The sequence below is a fragment of the Spermophilus citellus genome, assembly GCF_964194105.1.
Source record: "Spermophilus citellus genome assembly, chromosome: 6".
NCBI classification, from domain to species: Eukaryota; Metazoa; Chordata; class Mammalia; order Rodentia; family Sciuridae; genus Spermophilus; species Spermophilus citellus.
In genome coordinates this window covers 69,505,268-69,523,352 of record NC_138187.1, presented here as the reverse complement: position 1 = coordinate 69,523,352, position 18,085 = coordinate 69,505,268, and the positions used below count along the sequence as shown (strand labels likewise).

The 18,085-nt window shown below is 35.7% G+C and overlaps 1 protein-coding gene across 16 annotated transcripts in view; it reads left to right on the top strand.

Moving 5' to 3' along the window:
• PARD3 (par-3 family cell polarity regulator) overlaps positions 1-18,085 on the top strand; it is a 692,586-nt gene that overhangs the window by 451,921 nt on the left and 222,580 nt on the right. For all 16 annotated transcript variants that reach the window (XM_081300388.1, XM_081300389.1, XM_081300386.1 and 13 more), the window contains 2 exons: positions 1,845-2,072; positions 16,303-16,534. In XM_081300388.1, the coding sequence (XP_081156514.1) occupies positions 1,845-2,072; positions 16,303-16,534 (460 nt within the window). The remainder of the gene's footprint in view (positions 1-1,844; positions 2,073-16,302; positions 16,535-18,085) is intronic.

Sequence of the window (18,085 nt, the reverse complement as noted above, 5' to 3'; positions counted from 1 at the left end):
AATCTTAGAGCTCTAAATACACACATATGCATTCATATATACACACCTTTGATGAACCCAAGAAAACATCAAATATTTGCCTAATACATGTTTTATAGAACCCAAATACAGACAGAAAATTATGAAAATTTAAAGGCATAATTTATTTAAAAATTTTTTTACAAATACTAATTCTAGGAAATATAAAGGTAAATATTTCTGGCAGATATGATTCACCCCTTTATTATATTTCTTGATTTCTTACCTTTTGTTTAGTTCTTTGGAAGAAAATTCATTTTCTTTGCTGTGATATAACTTTTATGATTAATTTAGAAAATGTATTTGCCAAAAATTATAATGCTATGAAGATAAAAAGTAAGATTGATCTCCTTGAAATATTCATGTGAAACATACAAAGATGCATTGGGAAAGCTAAACATATCATCATTTTCTCCCAAGCATGATAACATATAGAATATCATTTCATCATTAGAGTCATGTCTGCCTTTCTGTATATAATTACATTTTCAACAATCTGTTCTTACTTGAAACAACTAACACCATTGTGAAAATGAAGTAAAAGATAAAACAAATGAAGATAAAAAGGAGAATTCTCAATTTGATTCTCTCAATTTAATTTTCATTTTGTATTATACTCTGAGCTATGAAAAGCACATGTCACAACTATTTGTCTTCGAGGTAATAACATGACAAGGTTACTCCTTAATTATTGATCAACATATGGTCTGATGACCCCATGTAGAGATAAACTATTTATTTCTCCTCCCCTCCCCTTTTTTTCATCTGTCTTTTTAACAGGATAAGTGAAGAACCAGTTCTGTAACCTGGATTGCCCAGGTGGTGGTGCAGAGCTGGTGTTTCAGCCATGTAGAGGCTAAATTAGTCTACCTTTGAGTGCCAGGTCAGGCAGTGATGGATGAGGCTGTCTTACCTGGTTAAAGAAATCAGTTCTGATTGCCTTCTAAGCCTGGGTACTATTGGTATTATCTCAGGCCTTTCTGCCCTGGATCTTCAAGAAATAGAGCCAAATTGTTAATTCCCTGAATTCTCCTCTGCCATCCTGCTGAAATTTTCTTGGTAATTGCTAAGTGATCTTCCTTCTGTCCCTCACATGTTTTTCAAACAGGTAGTATTCCCAGGCCTGGAGATGTAAGCACTCACTTCCAAACCTCTGATCTCATTTCTTTTCCCTATTTCTGAGAGAGAGCCCTCACACCATTTGTTTCTTTTACAATCTTGGGCTGCTCTTTCACTAGAACATTCTTGTTTTCTAGTATTAGGAAAATTCTAATAAATTCTACCTGGTGCTAGATTGTTCTAATTGTATTGGTGACGGGTTGTATATCTGCATTTATCCATGGGAAGGGGTCTCAGTGAAGCTCATTGGTATAAATGTCTTAACTTCTGCTGTAGATGACTTTATATTTCCAGAAAATGATTTCAGTTGAATTTAAAAGCTTACTCTCGGTTTCTTGACCTTTTTATAATCTCTGAATTTTAAAATGAGATTCTTGGTTATTCTGGTTCATTTAGATTATTTATATTATCCGGAGCAAAATGATTTGACAAAAATTTCATCTGTTCAGATAAAAATGGAAACTTGAAACTTAGACTGTTCCCCAGTGGAAATACAGAAAAAAAAACCACAATTGAATATATAAACTTGGGAAAAATGAAAATTAGTAATGATTACTTTATTTAACTATTTTATCATTCACATTCTAGTGCTTACCATTGAGCAAATGACCTATATCCCAGAAGTTTTCTAGAATGCATAGGTATTTGGGTATGTAATATTCCCCTACCTCTAACTAACATTTTGTTTTTTTTTTTGAATCTTCAAGGCTCCCCCAACAGGGATGTGGGACCTTCCCTGGGTCTGAAGAAGTCAAGCTCACTGGAGAGTCTGCAGACAGCAGTAGCTGAGGTGACTTTGAATGGGGATATTCCTTTCCATCGCCCACGGCCGCGCATAATCCGAGGAAGGGGATGCAATGAGAGCTTCAGAGCTGCTATTGACAAGTCTTATGATAAACCTGCCATCGATGATGATGATGAAGGCATGGAGACATGTAAGTTTATAATGGCTAAAGAATACCAGTTACAATTGGCTCCTTAGAGCTCTGGATCTTAAAGTGTGCTTCAGGCAACTCTTGGGGATTCCTAACATTCTTCAAGGTGACCTCCCTGATCTAAACTATTTTCATAATAAAAAAAAAATGATTATTTCCCCTTTTACCCTCATTCTTTCTCAAGTATAGAGTGGGGTTTTCTAGGGACATATGTCATGTGATATTGCATTAGACTGAATGTAGTGTCCGATACGATCATTTCTCTTCAGTTGGTGATAAAATGAAAATTTTGAAGAAAAATATGGAACGGCATTGTTCTCAGGTTCCTTTTAAATAACATAGTTATTTTTGTGAAAATGTAATTTCGATTACTATGAATTGATTTCTTGTTTTTTAATATTTTTATTTTTTGGCTTTCGGGATTGAACCAGAGCCCTTTTCCATTAAGCTATATCCCCAGTCCGTTTTATGTCTTAATTTTGAGGCAGGATTTTACTAAGTTGCCAAGTCTGGCCTAAAACTTTATGATCCTCCTGCTTCAGCTTCCCAAGAAGCTGAAATTACAGGTTTTCCCCACTCTACCCAACTTTTTAAAAATTTATATTCTAAAGCTGTCTCATTTTTACACCAATACATATTGGTAGGTATAAATCACGTACAAAAAAAATTGTTTGGAGTTCTTAATGATTTTTAGGGGTCTGAAGTTATCTCCAGACCCAAATTTTGACAATCACTGTTGTATAGTGTCTATAAGGTAATAGTACCAGTGAATACGTATAATAATGATCTTGAAAGCACATTTTTGTTACTATTGCTTTACTTGAACTAAACTAGCAAAATTTATTTGTATATGTGTTTGTATTTCCAAATGACAAGATAGTTTAAGCCAAGTTGATTGAGATGGTTTTCTACTGTGGAAAAAAAAATGCTTCATGCAAGTTATACTTATCCTTCAATATTTATTTTTAAAAAAATAACCATTTCATTTAAAGTGATGGGTTAACTCTAGTAATGTATTTACTTAGAAGGGAAAGGTCTTAGACATTTTTAACGGTAAAATTTATTGATTAATTGATATTGTTCATACTAATAATTTACATTTCACTTTTCTTAAAGTTAAATGTGATTTTATCCACCTAACTCTTTCTTAGAGAAAAGTTGGAGGTACTGAAGCCCAAAATTATTCCAGAAAGTAGAGATAATTTTTATGGATTGTAAATCACTTTCTTTTTAACATTTATGTAAACCATTTCTTATCACACATGTCTAAGTAAGACTGTAGTGGGGAAAAAGAATTTTAAATTAAAAAGAACACATTCTTAGGAGATTGAAAGCAAAATTATATAATTTTGCCTGTAACATACAAAGTGTTTGGGAAGATGAATATTTCTGCCATACTGTTACATGCAAATAAAACTTAGGAAAAGGATTGCTGCATTTTTCCCCACCTCTGCCTAATTCTTCATCTAAATCTGGACATTTTTTCTTCAATATAATCAGCCAGTGTTTTCATATATATGCTGCCTATTCTTGCCAAATGAAGAACATATTTCCTATTTTAGCTGCCAATTCTGGTCTCCAAGATCCTGAGTCATAAGAGCTTTTGACCCTGTTGAGTTTTCTCTTTTTCTAATGATTTCTTGCCATATTAATCTGTATTACTTGACACTTAAAGATTTTACTTGTCTTTTCTGGGTTTAAACTTAATAAAAAATGTAGTACTTTGGCTATATTTTAGCATGTATAGTTTATGTGGTTTTGAACTTTTTTATTGTTCTGACTAAAATGTTATTTAAGATCCTGATAAAGTTCAGTTTTCTCATAAGTCACTCATTTTAAATAGGAGATTGAATACATGCTACATTTTGGTGTTAGCCAGCTTCATATTACTGTGATGAAACACCTGATGCATTTAACTCATACAAAGAAAAGGGTCATGTAATTCTCATTTTTGGAGGTTTCAGTCTGAGATTAGGTAGCCCTAGTGCTGTGAGCCTCTGGTGACGATGCTGCATATCAATGGCGGGGAGTGTGTAGTGAAGCAAACTGCTCATATCACGATTGTTGAAGCTGAAAGATACCAAGAGATTAGTTCACAATTGCCCTTGATGGCACACCCTCATACAGTCCCATATCTCAAAGGTTCTACTACCTCCCAATAGCACCCCCTTGGGGACCATGCCATTAATAAATGAACCTTTGGAGGACATTCATGCATAGCAGTTCTTCATTCTACAGGGACAGCTTCCAGAGTTTTCCACTAAGATGGACAACTGCTTTTATCAGCATATATACTTTTCTTTTAAAATGCTAAATAGCATTTGTTTTGTTTTTTATCATGGGGATTGAATTCAGGGTTATTTAACTACCAAGCAGCATCTACATCCATTTTCAATTTTTTTTTGTTCTAAGACAGGGCCTCAGTAGTTGCTTAGAGCCTACTAGGTTGCTGAGGTTAGCCTTAAACTTGTGATTCTCCTGCCTCTGGCTTCCGACTTGCCAGAATTACAGGTGTGCTCCACCACACCTTGATTAAATAACATATTCTTAATGGAAATAACATTCATTTACTTATCTCCAAATGAAAAACAAAAGAGGAAATAGACAAACATGCACTTCTGGATAAGAACTAGAAAAACACCTGTGGCAGATGCTCTAAAGCATGCCACAAAATACTATATTTTTCTCAAGTCCTATCGTTAATATTAATTCTCAGATCAGTCTGCTGCTGTTTAGATATGGCAAGCAAAAAGCAACTATTATAAATTTCATTTACAGCTAATAATGTTGATATATTAATAGGTGGAATGAGGAATTTCAAAGAGGAATCCTATGCTAGTCTACAGTCTCCTAACAAGGTTGAGATTTGGGTCAAACTACTTAAACCCTTAAGCTTTAATTTCCTCATTTGTAAAACCGAAGATTTGGACAATAAAGTCACTGATTTTCAAACTGTGTGATGTGATCTCTGGTCAGGAGAGGTACTTCCTAATTTGGGGGCGTGGAGGAGGCCCTGAGCTTTATCCCACTACCTACCATTACCTATCCTCTGCCTTAACAGTTGCTTTTTTTTTTTTTACTTACTTTTATGTGGTGCTGAGGATCTAACCTAGCACCTCTCACATGCTAGGCGAGTGCTCTACTGCTGAGCCACAACCCCAGCCCTAACAGTTGCTTTTGGTTTGTTTTTATGCATTAGAGTTCTTTGTAAATTTTAGATTTTAAAATCTGTGGTTTGCAGTTTTTAGGAGAAAATTTAACCAGTTCTTACTTAGGCAGTTTAGATTGAGGTTGCTTCTAGATTTAACGTTCCCTGATTATCTACCCATTTTCTTGCCTACATACACCTTACCTGATAACCCCTCATACCTCCTGTGAGATCTGTTATAATCCTGCAATCTCTGGCCCAGGGTTGGTCAAATCAGAGGGTTTCATGAATGTCTGTCAAATCAGTGAGCAAGCTCTGGGCTAACTGCTGCTGGTGTGCAAGAAATATGGGGGACAGAAAAAGACTTTCAATATGTTGTAATAGGTCATCAGTGACATTTCACTATACCTGTTGTATCCTACACTGGGCCTTGCATGTACAAGACCTTCACCATCTTAACAAACTTTTTTAAAAACAGACAAGCTGGGACTGCAGTTGTGGCTCAGTGGTGGAGCACTTGCCTCGCACGTGTGAGGTACTGGGTTCCATCCTCAAAACCACATAAAAATAAATAAAGGTTTTTAAAAAAAAAACAGACAAGCAAACAAATAATCAAGTTGCCCTCAGTGCTGGTGGTCATGATGATGAGAGACAAAAATGCCTTTTATGCCTCAGGGTTGTGAGCAAGGCCAGCTGGCTCCATTAGCTCCTCCTCTATTTTCCCAAGTGCCATCATTTTCATGTCTGTTCAGGCTTTTGCCACCTGCTCTGTACCCTTTCCATCACTGGACCCTGCTCTTGCAGTCTCACTTTTTCAGTCCTATGCCTCAGCAACGGGCCCTCCACTTTTTGCCCTCTGTGGGATACTGGGCCAGAAGGTTCTTGTTCTGTGCTGTGATTCAGTTCTGGTCGCCTGTTGAAATTAAAACGCCAAATCACCACTGCTCTGAAAAGAGGACCATTGTCTGAGGAGTCTTTTGGTTAGACAGACGTCTTCAAGGACGCAGTGCACCCTGCAAAATCTGTCGTGGAGAGTGGGCTATTGTCGAAAAGCTACTAACAGGTAGTGGAGGACAGTTGGTGAGGAGCAGAAAGTCCCAGACTGATCCAGTCTCTTGTTTTCTACTGGTATGTTTCATCTTTACTAGAGAGATGCACACAGAGGCATGGTTGATTGTTCTTGTCAACTGGGTCAAGCACATCCCCAGTGACTGCATTTCATGGCTCTGAACAGGCTTGCCTCTTCTCCACAGTGTTGAAATCATGGCAGAGGCACTACACTGGGGGCCAAGAGACTGGGGCGGGATCCATGCGGTATCTGGTATCTGTCATCTTCTGTAGCACTTACGTTCTTCCTGCAGAGATGGCAGAAGCCAGCGTTTGTGTCTCTCATTTAATCCATCTGGCCTCTCCATGTTGTGTGTGTCTGTCTGGATCGAGATGGAGCTTTGTATTCTGGGACCCATTATCTCTGAGACCCTACCTGTGTTTGACAGGTCAGGGCATCTACAATCTATCTGCTCCTTCTTCTATGCAAATTATACCCCCAGCCTGGCTCTCAGCAAGCAGCTTCTGTATCCCCCACAATAAATCAGTTCTGTTGCTACCAAGAAAATGCATGCAGTAACATTGCTTTGTTTCCTTTTTTTAAAAAAAAATAATCTCTTTATTCATAATTAAAAATTGCCAGAAACTATAAGCCCTGTTATTAACTTAGTAACAGCTTTTTGGATTTGAGTTGATGAAACAGAACCAAATATCTCCTATTAATTGCAACTAGTGATTTTAAGATATGTAATATTCAGAACTTTAAATATGAAAAACTTTGTCTTGCAAAGATGGACATACTGCTTTCGAGTAGCTTGCCTTGTTTTCATGTAGTTCTCTTAGGAGGTAGAAAAGCATTTCTCTAAAACATGCATAATTTATTCTTACAATATGAGATTGGAAGAAACTAAATTTACATTATTAAATCAGGTAATATGAGAACTACTAGGGGAATTTTGTTGTTTTATTAGCTACATAATAGCACATTGCATTTGATAACTTAAGATTTTTTTTTTTTGCTTCTCAGTATGCTGCCCCTTTTGTCATCAAATATTTGAAAAAAATACAAACTAAGTCTAATTTTATCAAAAGCAGAGTCCATTTAGATTAAAATTACTATGAAAGAATTCAGGATATACATTCCAAAGTCAAAGCACTTTATGAATTACTCCCTTCAGTTAATCCATTTAGCAGTTAGTTGAATGTTCTGAAATGCTAGAAAAGAAAGAAAGAAAGAAAAAGTAATATAGGGCCAGGTACAGTGGCACACGCCTGTAATCCCAGCGGCTCCGGAGGCTGTGACAAGAGAACCACAAGTTCAAAGCCAGCCTCAGCAACAGGGAGGCACTAAGCAACTCAGTGAGAATCTGTCTTTAAATAAAATACAAAATAGGGCTGGGATGTGTCTCAGTGGTCCACTACCCCTGCGTTCAATCTCCAGTACCAAAAAAAAAAAAAAAAAAAAAGAATAATATATACTATCATTTTATGCTAACTTGTATTTTTAAACATTACCTTCCATTTAAGAAAAGGAGCTTTGATTTTGTTTTTAGGAAGTTTCTGAATGCAGCCTGCGTGTGTGTGTATGAAGTAGTGAAAGCTCTTCCTTAATTTTTTTTCCAGATTAAAAGTAACTTAAGCTAAAATTCAGTGAAAAATTATATCTAAGGTGTGTGAATTATAGAATCTTCATTTATAGCCTTTTTTATTTAGAGGAAAATATTTAAATATTTGACCAAAATCACAGTTAGAATGCATCTTTTTTGGTTTACATTCCTGTGGTTTTCTAAAATATCTGAGCAATCTTCCAAATGGGATATCCCATTATACTAAAACTACTGAAGTATTTAAGGATGTATTAATGAGACAGGGCACCTAGCGTCTGATATTTTGGCTGTAAGTTCCTGAGGGTCCAGGAGCAATCCAACCCAGTGGTAACCAACTCTTGATAAGCTGTGTGGTTGAATGTAATGGTTGTTATGGCATCAAAGGGTGGGCCACCCACCCAGCCTTTGTGGAAATCAGGTGGAGAAGGAAGTAGATGCAGATGTGGAGAAGGTTTCCCAGAGAGATATTGCTTCAGTACAGCACTACTGTTTGAGAGTCTTCAACTGGGTAAAGAGAGGCTATATGGAACATGTGGAATGGAGACCATCTCTAGATTTCTGTAGTTCCAAGCTCTCTTAGGATGGTGTATATGGTACCTGTGAGATCATAGTGAGGAATGAGATTTAAGATGTGTGTAGACAGCGGATCATGGCCTAATATAAATTGTTTACATTTTATCCTGAAAACCTTTAAAAGCTTTTGAAGAATTTAAAGTAAAAGAATATGACTTGGTGACCATGGATTTGAGGATGGATTTTTGGGGGAAGGGAAAGCAAGTAGCAATGTTGGTGGCAAGAAGATCACTTATATAATAGTAATGGAATAATCTAGGTAAGTAATGATACTTGGCAGTGGAAGAGAAAAAGAAGAAACTGCATTTAAACACTTAGCATCGTACACATAAAGATGGATGATGCTCATGTGATTTCTTTCATTATCACTTCCAGGCTCAGAAAGTCGAAATTATTATCTCACTGTGTAACTACTCCATTACCAAGCATTCTTAATTTTTTCTCCTGAAATCTAATTTTACTCCTTCTTTTCAATCTAGCCTGAACCCTCATTATTTAATATCTGAAGTTATTGTTAGGATTTCCTGACTGGTCCTCCTGCCTGTGTATTTGCTCAGGAAGCTCTGTAATTGCACACTTATTCTCACCATCCCTCCAGCAGGGTGGCTCCTTCTTGCTCACATCACACACTCTTCCTAAGTAGATCTTCTCACAGTCCCATGTACAATGCCTCAGCACCTCTGTGTGCATTTTACATTGTTTACACTATCCCTTACCACTGTGCATTTTACACTTTTTCCTGAACAATCTAGTTTCCCCTTGACTTTCTAAAACCCTGGATTATATAAAGTGGCATCTGAGACTATTTAAATAGAGATTTTGTTTGTTTTGGGGGGTTGGGATCAAACCCAGGGCCTTTTTCATGCACAGCCAGTTCTCTACCACTGAGCTATGCCCCAGCTAAAGTATTTTAACATAAAGAAATGTCTGGAGATCCTCCAATATGAATTATATTTCATGGTAATTAAAAAATACTGGGGATTTGGGGAGACAGGAATTCTGATTTCTCAAAAAGGAAAAAACAAAAGTAAGAGTATTGATAGCTGTTCACTTTTGTATTATATCTGTATGTGTTTATATTGTTTGTTTCTAATCAGTGGACCTTAATCTCTTTAACACAATAAATAATGTTTTGTGTCTTGTTGACATTAAACCCACTCCTTGCATAGAATAAAATTTTAAATGACAATTGCAGTAGAGTTATGGGTGTCACCATTTTCATTATTATGAACATTCCATTTGGTCTCAACTGTTGAAAGGAAAGCTTTCAAATACCATTGTCCCACTGGGCAGAAAACATCCTCAGTGTACCATCATTTAAATGTAAAAATCATTTGGGAACCAAAAGCAAATATGCAAGCATTCATAAAACTAAGGGTGTGACCTCCTTGTTCCTGTTCTGCAGCATTGTGTTGGAAGGGGGAAATGATACAGGTTACATCCTACCATTACCTTTAGGAGCTTTCTACCTAATTTATATGGGAGACTGGAATAGAGAGAAGTTTAGAATGCAGAGTGAAAGTGAACAAAAGTGACTTAGTAATAAGTCTTAAACCCTTTGGAAGAACAATCCTAGTGTTTTTGTCCCTCTACCCATATGTATTGAGAGATTATTTTAAAATTCAAGTCCAGAGCTAGGATTGTGGCTCAGTGACGGAGCACTTGCCTCGCAAATGTGAGGCACTGGGTTCAATCCTCAGCACCACATAAAAATAAATAAACAAAATAAAGATATTGTGCCCATGTATAACTAAAAAAAAGTTAAAAATAAAATGTAACAAGTCTAAAATAGAGTAGACCATCTTAGGGGTCATGAATTTGAATTTTTCTCCTATTTTGAAACTCCTTCTGTAGTACCCTACTAAATATCAACTTTTTCCTTCTCTATCTCCTTTCATGGTTATACACTTGGTTCTTCATCATATTAATTATTATTCCCACCCCATAATATTAGTATAAAAGGTTCTCAAGTTTTCATGTTTCATGTTGCTGCTGCTGCTGCTGCTTCTTCTTCTTCTTCTTCTTCTTCTTCTTCTTATTATTATTATTATTATTATTATTATCATTATTACATTTGGCGTTCAGAAAAACCTGTTTCCCTTGCCAAGAGCTCAACATTCTGTGTTAAAAGTCAGAGTCCAGAACAGCAGATCCTGTTATTCGACACCATCTGTATCACTAGCTGTTCATTTCCTACTTCTTTCTTCCTTTTCCAAAGTCAAAATAATCAACTAAAATAAGAAACAGAAATAATATTTATGTACCCAACATGCTCAGTTACTGTGTAGGACTTTTGCAGTGTACTCTTATTGATTTTTATTACATTGTTATTTACCTATCATTAATGAATAGAAGTTGGTGATGCTCAGGAGGTTTGCTGAGTTCACTGAAATCTTCATTGTTGATGTCTTATTAATTTAATCCACTTTGAATTTTATTTTAAAATGGTACCCTGTGAGGACTATGAGTAATCCTGTGCAGAGTCTTCACACTTGGTTTTTAGTAAATTGTTAATTACTAAAGAATCTATTTCTACCATTACAGTTTTAAAATTCATAGGGTAATTCTTTATAAATAGAGAGCAAAAAAAGATAGCTTTTCATATTTTCAGCTCTTTGTTCATATGGTCATTTACTCAACAAATATTTACTGATGCTTCCTTATGCCTTGTCCTCAGAGGAAAGTACCTGTTGTATTATGTAAAAAATAACGTTAGATTATCATTTTAATTTTGTAATTCTTTTGTTTATGCCTATTGAACATTTCACTTCCATCTAGAAAAGTTATCAGAACTGCCTAAAATGATATTAATTTCTAAATCTTACACTCTTGATAAATAACTGTTGATACTGCACAATTGCTTTAAAGTTTGATTTAGACAGCGTACGTATTAGGATGCTTCCAGCTGCACTGAGTAGCACAGCTAACTCAGGTGAACTTAAACTGTAAGGAAATGCATTGTCTTCTGAGTTTTAGAGTTGGGCATATCAGGGTTTATATTCCAGCAGTGTCATCAAAGACCCAATATTTTTGTACCCCTCTGTTCTGCTATTCCTAATTTAACCTATGTGCCTGGTAATTTCAGCAGTCAAGAACTTTTTACTTTCTTGTCCAATTGAGGAAGTAAGTTGTGGCACCTAGCATAGAATATGTTCATTTAGTTTGTTGGGATCAATCTTGTTCTAATACCCTTGGACTAACAAGTTCATAGGAGGATGACATCCATTGGTTAGTTTAAATTTAATGAATTTACCCCTGGAGCTATGTCACAGTCCTGAACTCAATCAGAGTTCCACTGGGAAGAAGAAAGGGAGAAATGCATTTGGATACGCAACAGAGATCATTACAGTATCAATGATAGCATCACTTCTCAATGGGGGGAACTCACTAATGTCCCTATGGCTTGGAGTCAACTTTTTGACAGTAAAATATTTGGAATGACTAGATAAATGTATTCTATTGATGGAAGAAACTGTCGAACTTCACTTGAAACCCAATACCATTTTTTGCATAATCATTAATACCTAAGTGCCCAATCTTTTCCAAATTTCTTGGAGGCCCAGTCCTAACATGATACCTTTCAGAATTGAGTAGCTTAATTTGTAACATGGACTAGAATTTTAATTGAGCTAGATTTGCATCTGTTGAAAACATGATAATTAGGTATGTCTTAATTACAGAATGACTGCACTGCATGAAAGAGAAATAAGCAGCTTCACACTTTACCTTCTTTAAAAAAAGAAACTTGAAAATATCTGTCTTTATAGGTAATCACATGGGAAAGTAGCTGAGAGTTCAGTGCACAGAGCAGGTTAAAACAGGCAGAAATGTTGTCAAAAATAGACATTTCTATTTGTTTGGAAGGAGATAATCATCTTTCTTTGTTCATGGTGTCTGCAAAAGGAAAGCAAATAATCTGTAAAGATGAACAAAATTAAAGTGGAAAATATAAAAATTTATATATAGCATTTAAAATAGTAAATTATCCAAATGTAAGTTTATGATTAGTTCTTGCATTGTAATTTAATGTATGAACACAATAGATCAAGTCATTTACTGCTGATATATTACTGGTACTTTTCTTAGTTGAAAAATTGTTTACATGAATTTTTTTTTCTACTTAAGGGAATAAGAATATTTTATGGCCCTCATTATAAAGATAGTATTAAATGTACAAAGATTGGTTTTGAAACTTAGAATTTGACTAGCTTATTAGTGACTTTAAATATATATATATATATATTTATTAAACACATGTAACCAATTTATTTGAGCTTTTAAAAAGCCAGAGCAGTTTTTCGTAAATGATTCTTATTTTTCTCTATCAAATAATTTCTGAGTTTGAAGCATATATAATGTGATAGTATAAAAGAACATCTTATGTTTGTACATATGAAACTCCATATTGCTAAATATTTTTAATTAGTTGGCATTCATAGGAATTAGTTAGATCAGTACATGCCCCCCCCCCAGTAGAGTTTCTGTGATAATGTATTATCTAAATTAGAACAAACATAAAGAATCCTCAAATGTGCAAGTATCATTTTAAACAGTCCACTTGCTTCGGGCAGTAAAGTGAGGTAGGAGTTTTCATTTAAAATGTGGTTACAACACACAAAGTTAATAAATGATTTAATACTTTTTCTATTTCACCCAATTTAGAAAATAAGTTGTATTACATATACCAGAAAATTATTGTGAATATGAAAAGAATTGGCAACAAACATGACTTCAGCATATAGTGAGTTGTGAAGGCACTGCATTTATTCTGTTAGGGAGCCAAGAGCAGACATATGCCCCTTGAACTCCTGCCAAAACTATTAGGCAGAAAACTAACAGAATCGCTACTGATACTTCCATTCATGATTTATGATAATGGTTGCTGTGGAAGACTAAGTCATTTACATTTATTGAGCTCGTTTTTTTGTTTATAGTTTCAGACATTGTAGAGGATTGTAAAATCCATTAGAGGATATGTATAGTACTAACAATAATAGCATAAAAATATACCAGAAACCAATTGGAATTTCACTGCCTACAATGGATGTTCCTGGTGTTGCTGTAGTTGGGTTGAGGTAGCCTTGTTAGGCTTGATTATGGGAGAGGGGGCATTTTCCTGAAGATAGAGAAATGATGATATTCAGAAATCTGACAAAACTTTGGTTGGGAAAGGGCACTGTCCAGATTTTACTAGTCATTTTTTATTTCCGTGGGCATTTATTTGCAGCTGCTGTCTGCCTATTAGATCTCATTTCTAGAGTCTGGAGAATGGGAAACAGACATAGATGAGAAGTGCAATAATAAAAAAAATTGTACAAAGAGCTCTAGGAATATAAGCAAAAGGTGGCTTCTCTGTAGGAGTTATAGAACATTGACTGACATACATTTAGCTCACTTGAGTATAGTAATAGGCCTCAGTTTTTCAGCTTTATAGTGATTTGGTCAATTATTTTGAATTTGGGGGTCATACCCAAATAGGATTGAAGTAGTGGACAGTAGGCAAATAGAACACAGCCAAGCTTGAGGGTATTAGGCAGGATGCTGCAGCCCTGCTTAAAGTATATTTGAATTTTCTTGGGGGAACTCTCCTTTGAAAAGACTATACATAATTGGCAAGCCCTTGGGTCAACTGGCCAAGATTTTCTTTGCCTACTCTGTGTATACCAGAAATAATTACTGCCTTAATTCAGTATATGTATTTTCACTGGGTCCATCTGAAAGTAGTAACTGCCTTCCTCTGCCAAACTTGCACAATTACTTTTTATATATTAATTGATAGAAAGGAAAAGAAGCAAATTTTCCAACAGCCATCATGCCCTTTGGAGGAGGGTGACTCATATTAGATCCCCCAGTATAAGGGAAGACCAAAGTCATCAATATGGGTTAGATAGCTGGCCTATAGTCCTGTGCTCATTAGATCTAGCTTCCTGAATAAGTTCGTCAATAGAGCCACAAGTCACAGCATTAAATGTCCACATGGGATTGGCAACAGGTTTTTGAAATGCAGTGCTGACTCCTGGAATTATCTTTTGGGCAGACTGTGTAGTGACTGGATGATAGATCACCCAAATACATGCTGTATGAAGCATGGAATTGAGCAGGCACACACAGAGTTGATCTAAGAAATGCATGAAGGTCTTGCACTGTACAAATGTACAGTGATATCACAGTAGATACAGTAGTCCCAGACTGTGAAGGTGCTGCTGCCAAATGAAAGAGGTTGGTTTAAATGACCTCCAAAGAACCTTCCAGATTTAGACACAGTGATGTTTTTATTCTTTGGCTGTACACAGGGCATGACCTGCTGGGATAGAAAATATGTTGGCTCATGTTTTTAACCAAATGTGTCAAGCAGAAGAATAGTACACCTTTGTTTTTTATTTTATTCTAAAGTAGCTCACATCGTTTTTTAAAAAACAAAACTATACTACTTGGCCATGACTGTGCTATCAGCTGATAATCTTAGATTTGTGAGGGTTTAATAGCAGAAAACAAAAATATTGAATCTATGTTAGCTAGTTCGATTCCCTTAATACTTTGTTTTGGTAATTCAAGTGCTCCTTGGTTGGTTGAAAGGCAAGACCAAATTTCACTTGATGAGATATTAAGGTTAGGTCCTTGCAAAAGTTTGAGATAAAGTCCTCACTGTCCTACTTGATTCTGTGTTATTAGAAACTCAAAGTGAGTTGTGCTTTATTTGTTGATGCTGCAAAAAAATGACCTTGGAATTCAAGAAGTAATGAAGATGCCATAGTTCTTAATGTATTTAGAAAATAATCTTAGGCAGCCAATCTCAGAAAAGATTGCTGAGAATGACTGTTACTATATGCATCTATGCTTTTCACATATTTCATATACTTGTATGGGTGCATTATAATTATATATAATGGTGGTATTCATTCATACATCCTCATACATATACACAATATAACAATATGATTTGGGAAATATCATTTCCCAAATCATATTGGTAGAGAATTCAGTTATTTGCCACTTTTTTCAAATGTAAAAAGTTTGAACTGCCCTTGTTTCATATGTTTAAAATATGGGCTAAAGAGAAGAACATTGTTATCACTATAGCTTTTATCTGCAAAATATGAAGAAGTGAGGGATATTGATTTATTGATTTTCATGGCTTCATCCCCTTCTTTTTAGCTACCCTTATGCAGATAACCATGCAAAATTATTGACAATTAGAACCTGTAGTACATATAGTAGCATTTACTAATGATGTTAGCAATAACAATAATAAGAAATGTTACAGAGGCCTTGAGTATCTGTGGTTGTTATGAACCAAAAAATTCACTCCTTAGTGTCCAGAAATCATAAATGGAACTGTTTGGAAGCCTGAGGAAAGAAATCCTGTGCTAACAATAGTGTGCTTTTCCAAATTAATGAAGGATCAGGATGTGTCTACGCTGCTTTAATTGAGAAGAAAGGAAGCACTTGGGGAAGGAAACTTGCTTTCTTTCTTTCTTTCATCTTGCCACTATTAGTGCAAAGACCCTGAGAGGTCTGTGCTGTGTAAGGAGGGTTGAAGTCCTCCCCTGCTACATGCTGTGTAGCAACCAGGGTGTTACTGTGCATACAGAACCATCTAGCTATCTAGCCAGGAAGCTGCTTCTGTCTTGCTATTGGTGCGTCCTCTATATGTAACAGACATGTGTGCATGGGACTAATCCATATTTCCTTCTAATTCTACTCAACATTAAATAGTGTTGCAATCAAAGTTGAGGGCCGAAACCATTTTGCTGTAGAAAATGTGGGAAAGTAAAGTTCTCAAACATTTTTGCCTACTTATTTTTGTGGCTGTGATTCACCATATTCCTTATCTTTATTTTATTTTTCTGTCCAGTGGAAGAAGACACAGAAGAAAGTTCACGATCAGGGAGAGAATCGGTTTCCACAGCCAGTGATCAGCCTTCGCACTCTCTGGAGAGACAAATGAATGGGAACCAAGAAAAAGGGGACAAGACTGATAGGAAAAAGGACAAAACTGGAAAAGAGAAGAAAAAAGATAGAGAAAAGGAAAAGGATAAAATGAAAGCTAAGAAGGGAATGCTGAAGGGTTTGGGAGACATGTTCAGGTAAGTCTTTACCACCATCAACTAGAGCACCCTTAGATATACAGTCATGTGCCACTTAACAGTAAGGATACCTTCTGAGAAATGCATCTCAGAAGTGGTGGTTTCATCATTATGCAAACATCTTGGAACTTATGTGGTATAGCCTACCGCATGCTCGGCTATGTGGTATATGCTGTTATATGTGTGGTCCGTGGTTTACCAAAATGTTAGGTGTCACATGACTGTATATGACTGTGAGGTTTAAATAAAAAAACACAAGAAGCACAGATTTGAAAACAGTATCTTTGAAGTCAACCGAAATTCTTTTATCATTTCCAGTCTTAGCTGCTGCATTTCTATTTTTTTTTAAGGATTTTGCTTTAGTTATTTCAGCAGCCTTCAACATTGATATCTTGCCAACCATGTAAATAACCCTGGAGAAGAAAGAGGGAGTCCTCTGTGTCTTCACTCTGTACAAGAGGAAGAGGCCCATTGAAACAAAGGGCTATTAAAGCAGTGTTTGTTCTTTTTTTGTGTGTGGGAACAATGGTTCATTATTTAAATTTAACACAGAGCTCAAGTTAGTGGTAGCATTTAAAGGTTCATTAATAACAAGTGTAATAAAAAACGTTACAGATAGAGCTTCAATTAAGCTGTGTTGATTAATTTAATACTTATTACTTTAGTCTGTAAAGATTTCATTAAATGTAGTTTCTGCCTGTTTCTTGACAGTTGTTTTTGTGTCCCTAAATTATACTCTAGGATTACTTAGCATATCATTTTTTACAAATCATTGCTATACAATAAAAGTGACAAGTTGTTCAGAAGTTTCACTGAAACTCCCCCATAAATGTTCATCTAAGGTGATTTATAATATTCGGGCATTTAATGTTAAATATAAAGATTGCTTGATTGTTCCATAAATTAAAGCCCTAAACATATCAAGATGATGGTTTAAAATTGAAAACATACAACACAGCCTCTTGACTTTTCAAAAAGTAGATATCCTACATTCTTTTAACTTGTTTTTAATTGCAAAATGTGAACAAGAGTTTTTATTTTCATGGAATTCTCTGATTTACGATCCTTAGGTTGACCTCAATAACTCACGGTGTTATAGATAGGTCAGGTCTGGAAAGTTGAGGAATCAGGGCTCAGCTGGAAGGTTATGCAACACAGCAGTTGTGTTCTGTAGATGTATTTAAGTCAAGTGCATGGAAGAAGGAAACTATAGATTCACATTAAACAAAAATCTAGCCTGTTCACAGTATTATCTTTAGTTTAAAATAGGATTCATTTCTCTCCCCAAAGATTCAGAGCAGTGGTATCTTCATCGTTCTTCATTAGACTTTTTCTTGTTTATATACTGCTCCTTCCAAATCCATTTTCAGTCAAATCATCTTTCTTCATTATATTCCATGTCCAAAAATATTTACAGAATGAAATAGCTCTTACTGCCACTTTGTTTCAGCTCCTGTGTTAGCCAGGGGGCTTTTCTTTCCATATATGCAATCTGACAGCTCAGAAACTAGCACCTACACAATGCACAGACATAAGGCTGCTGTCCATTAA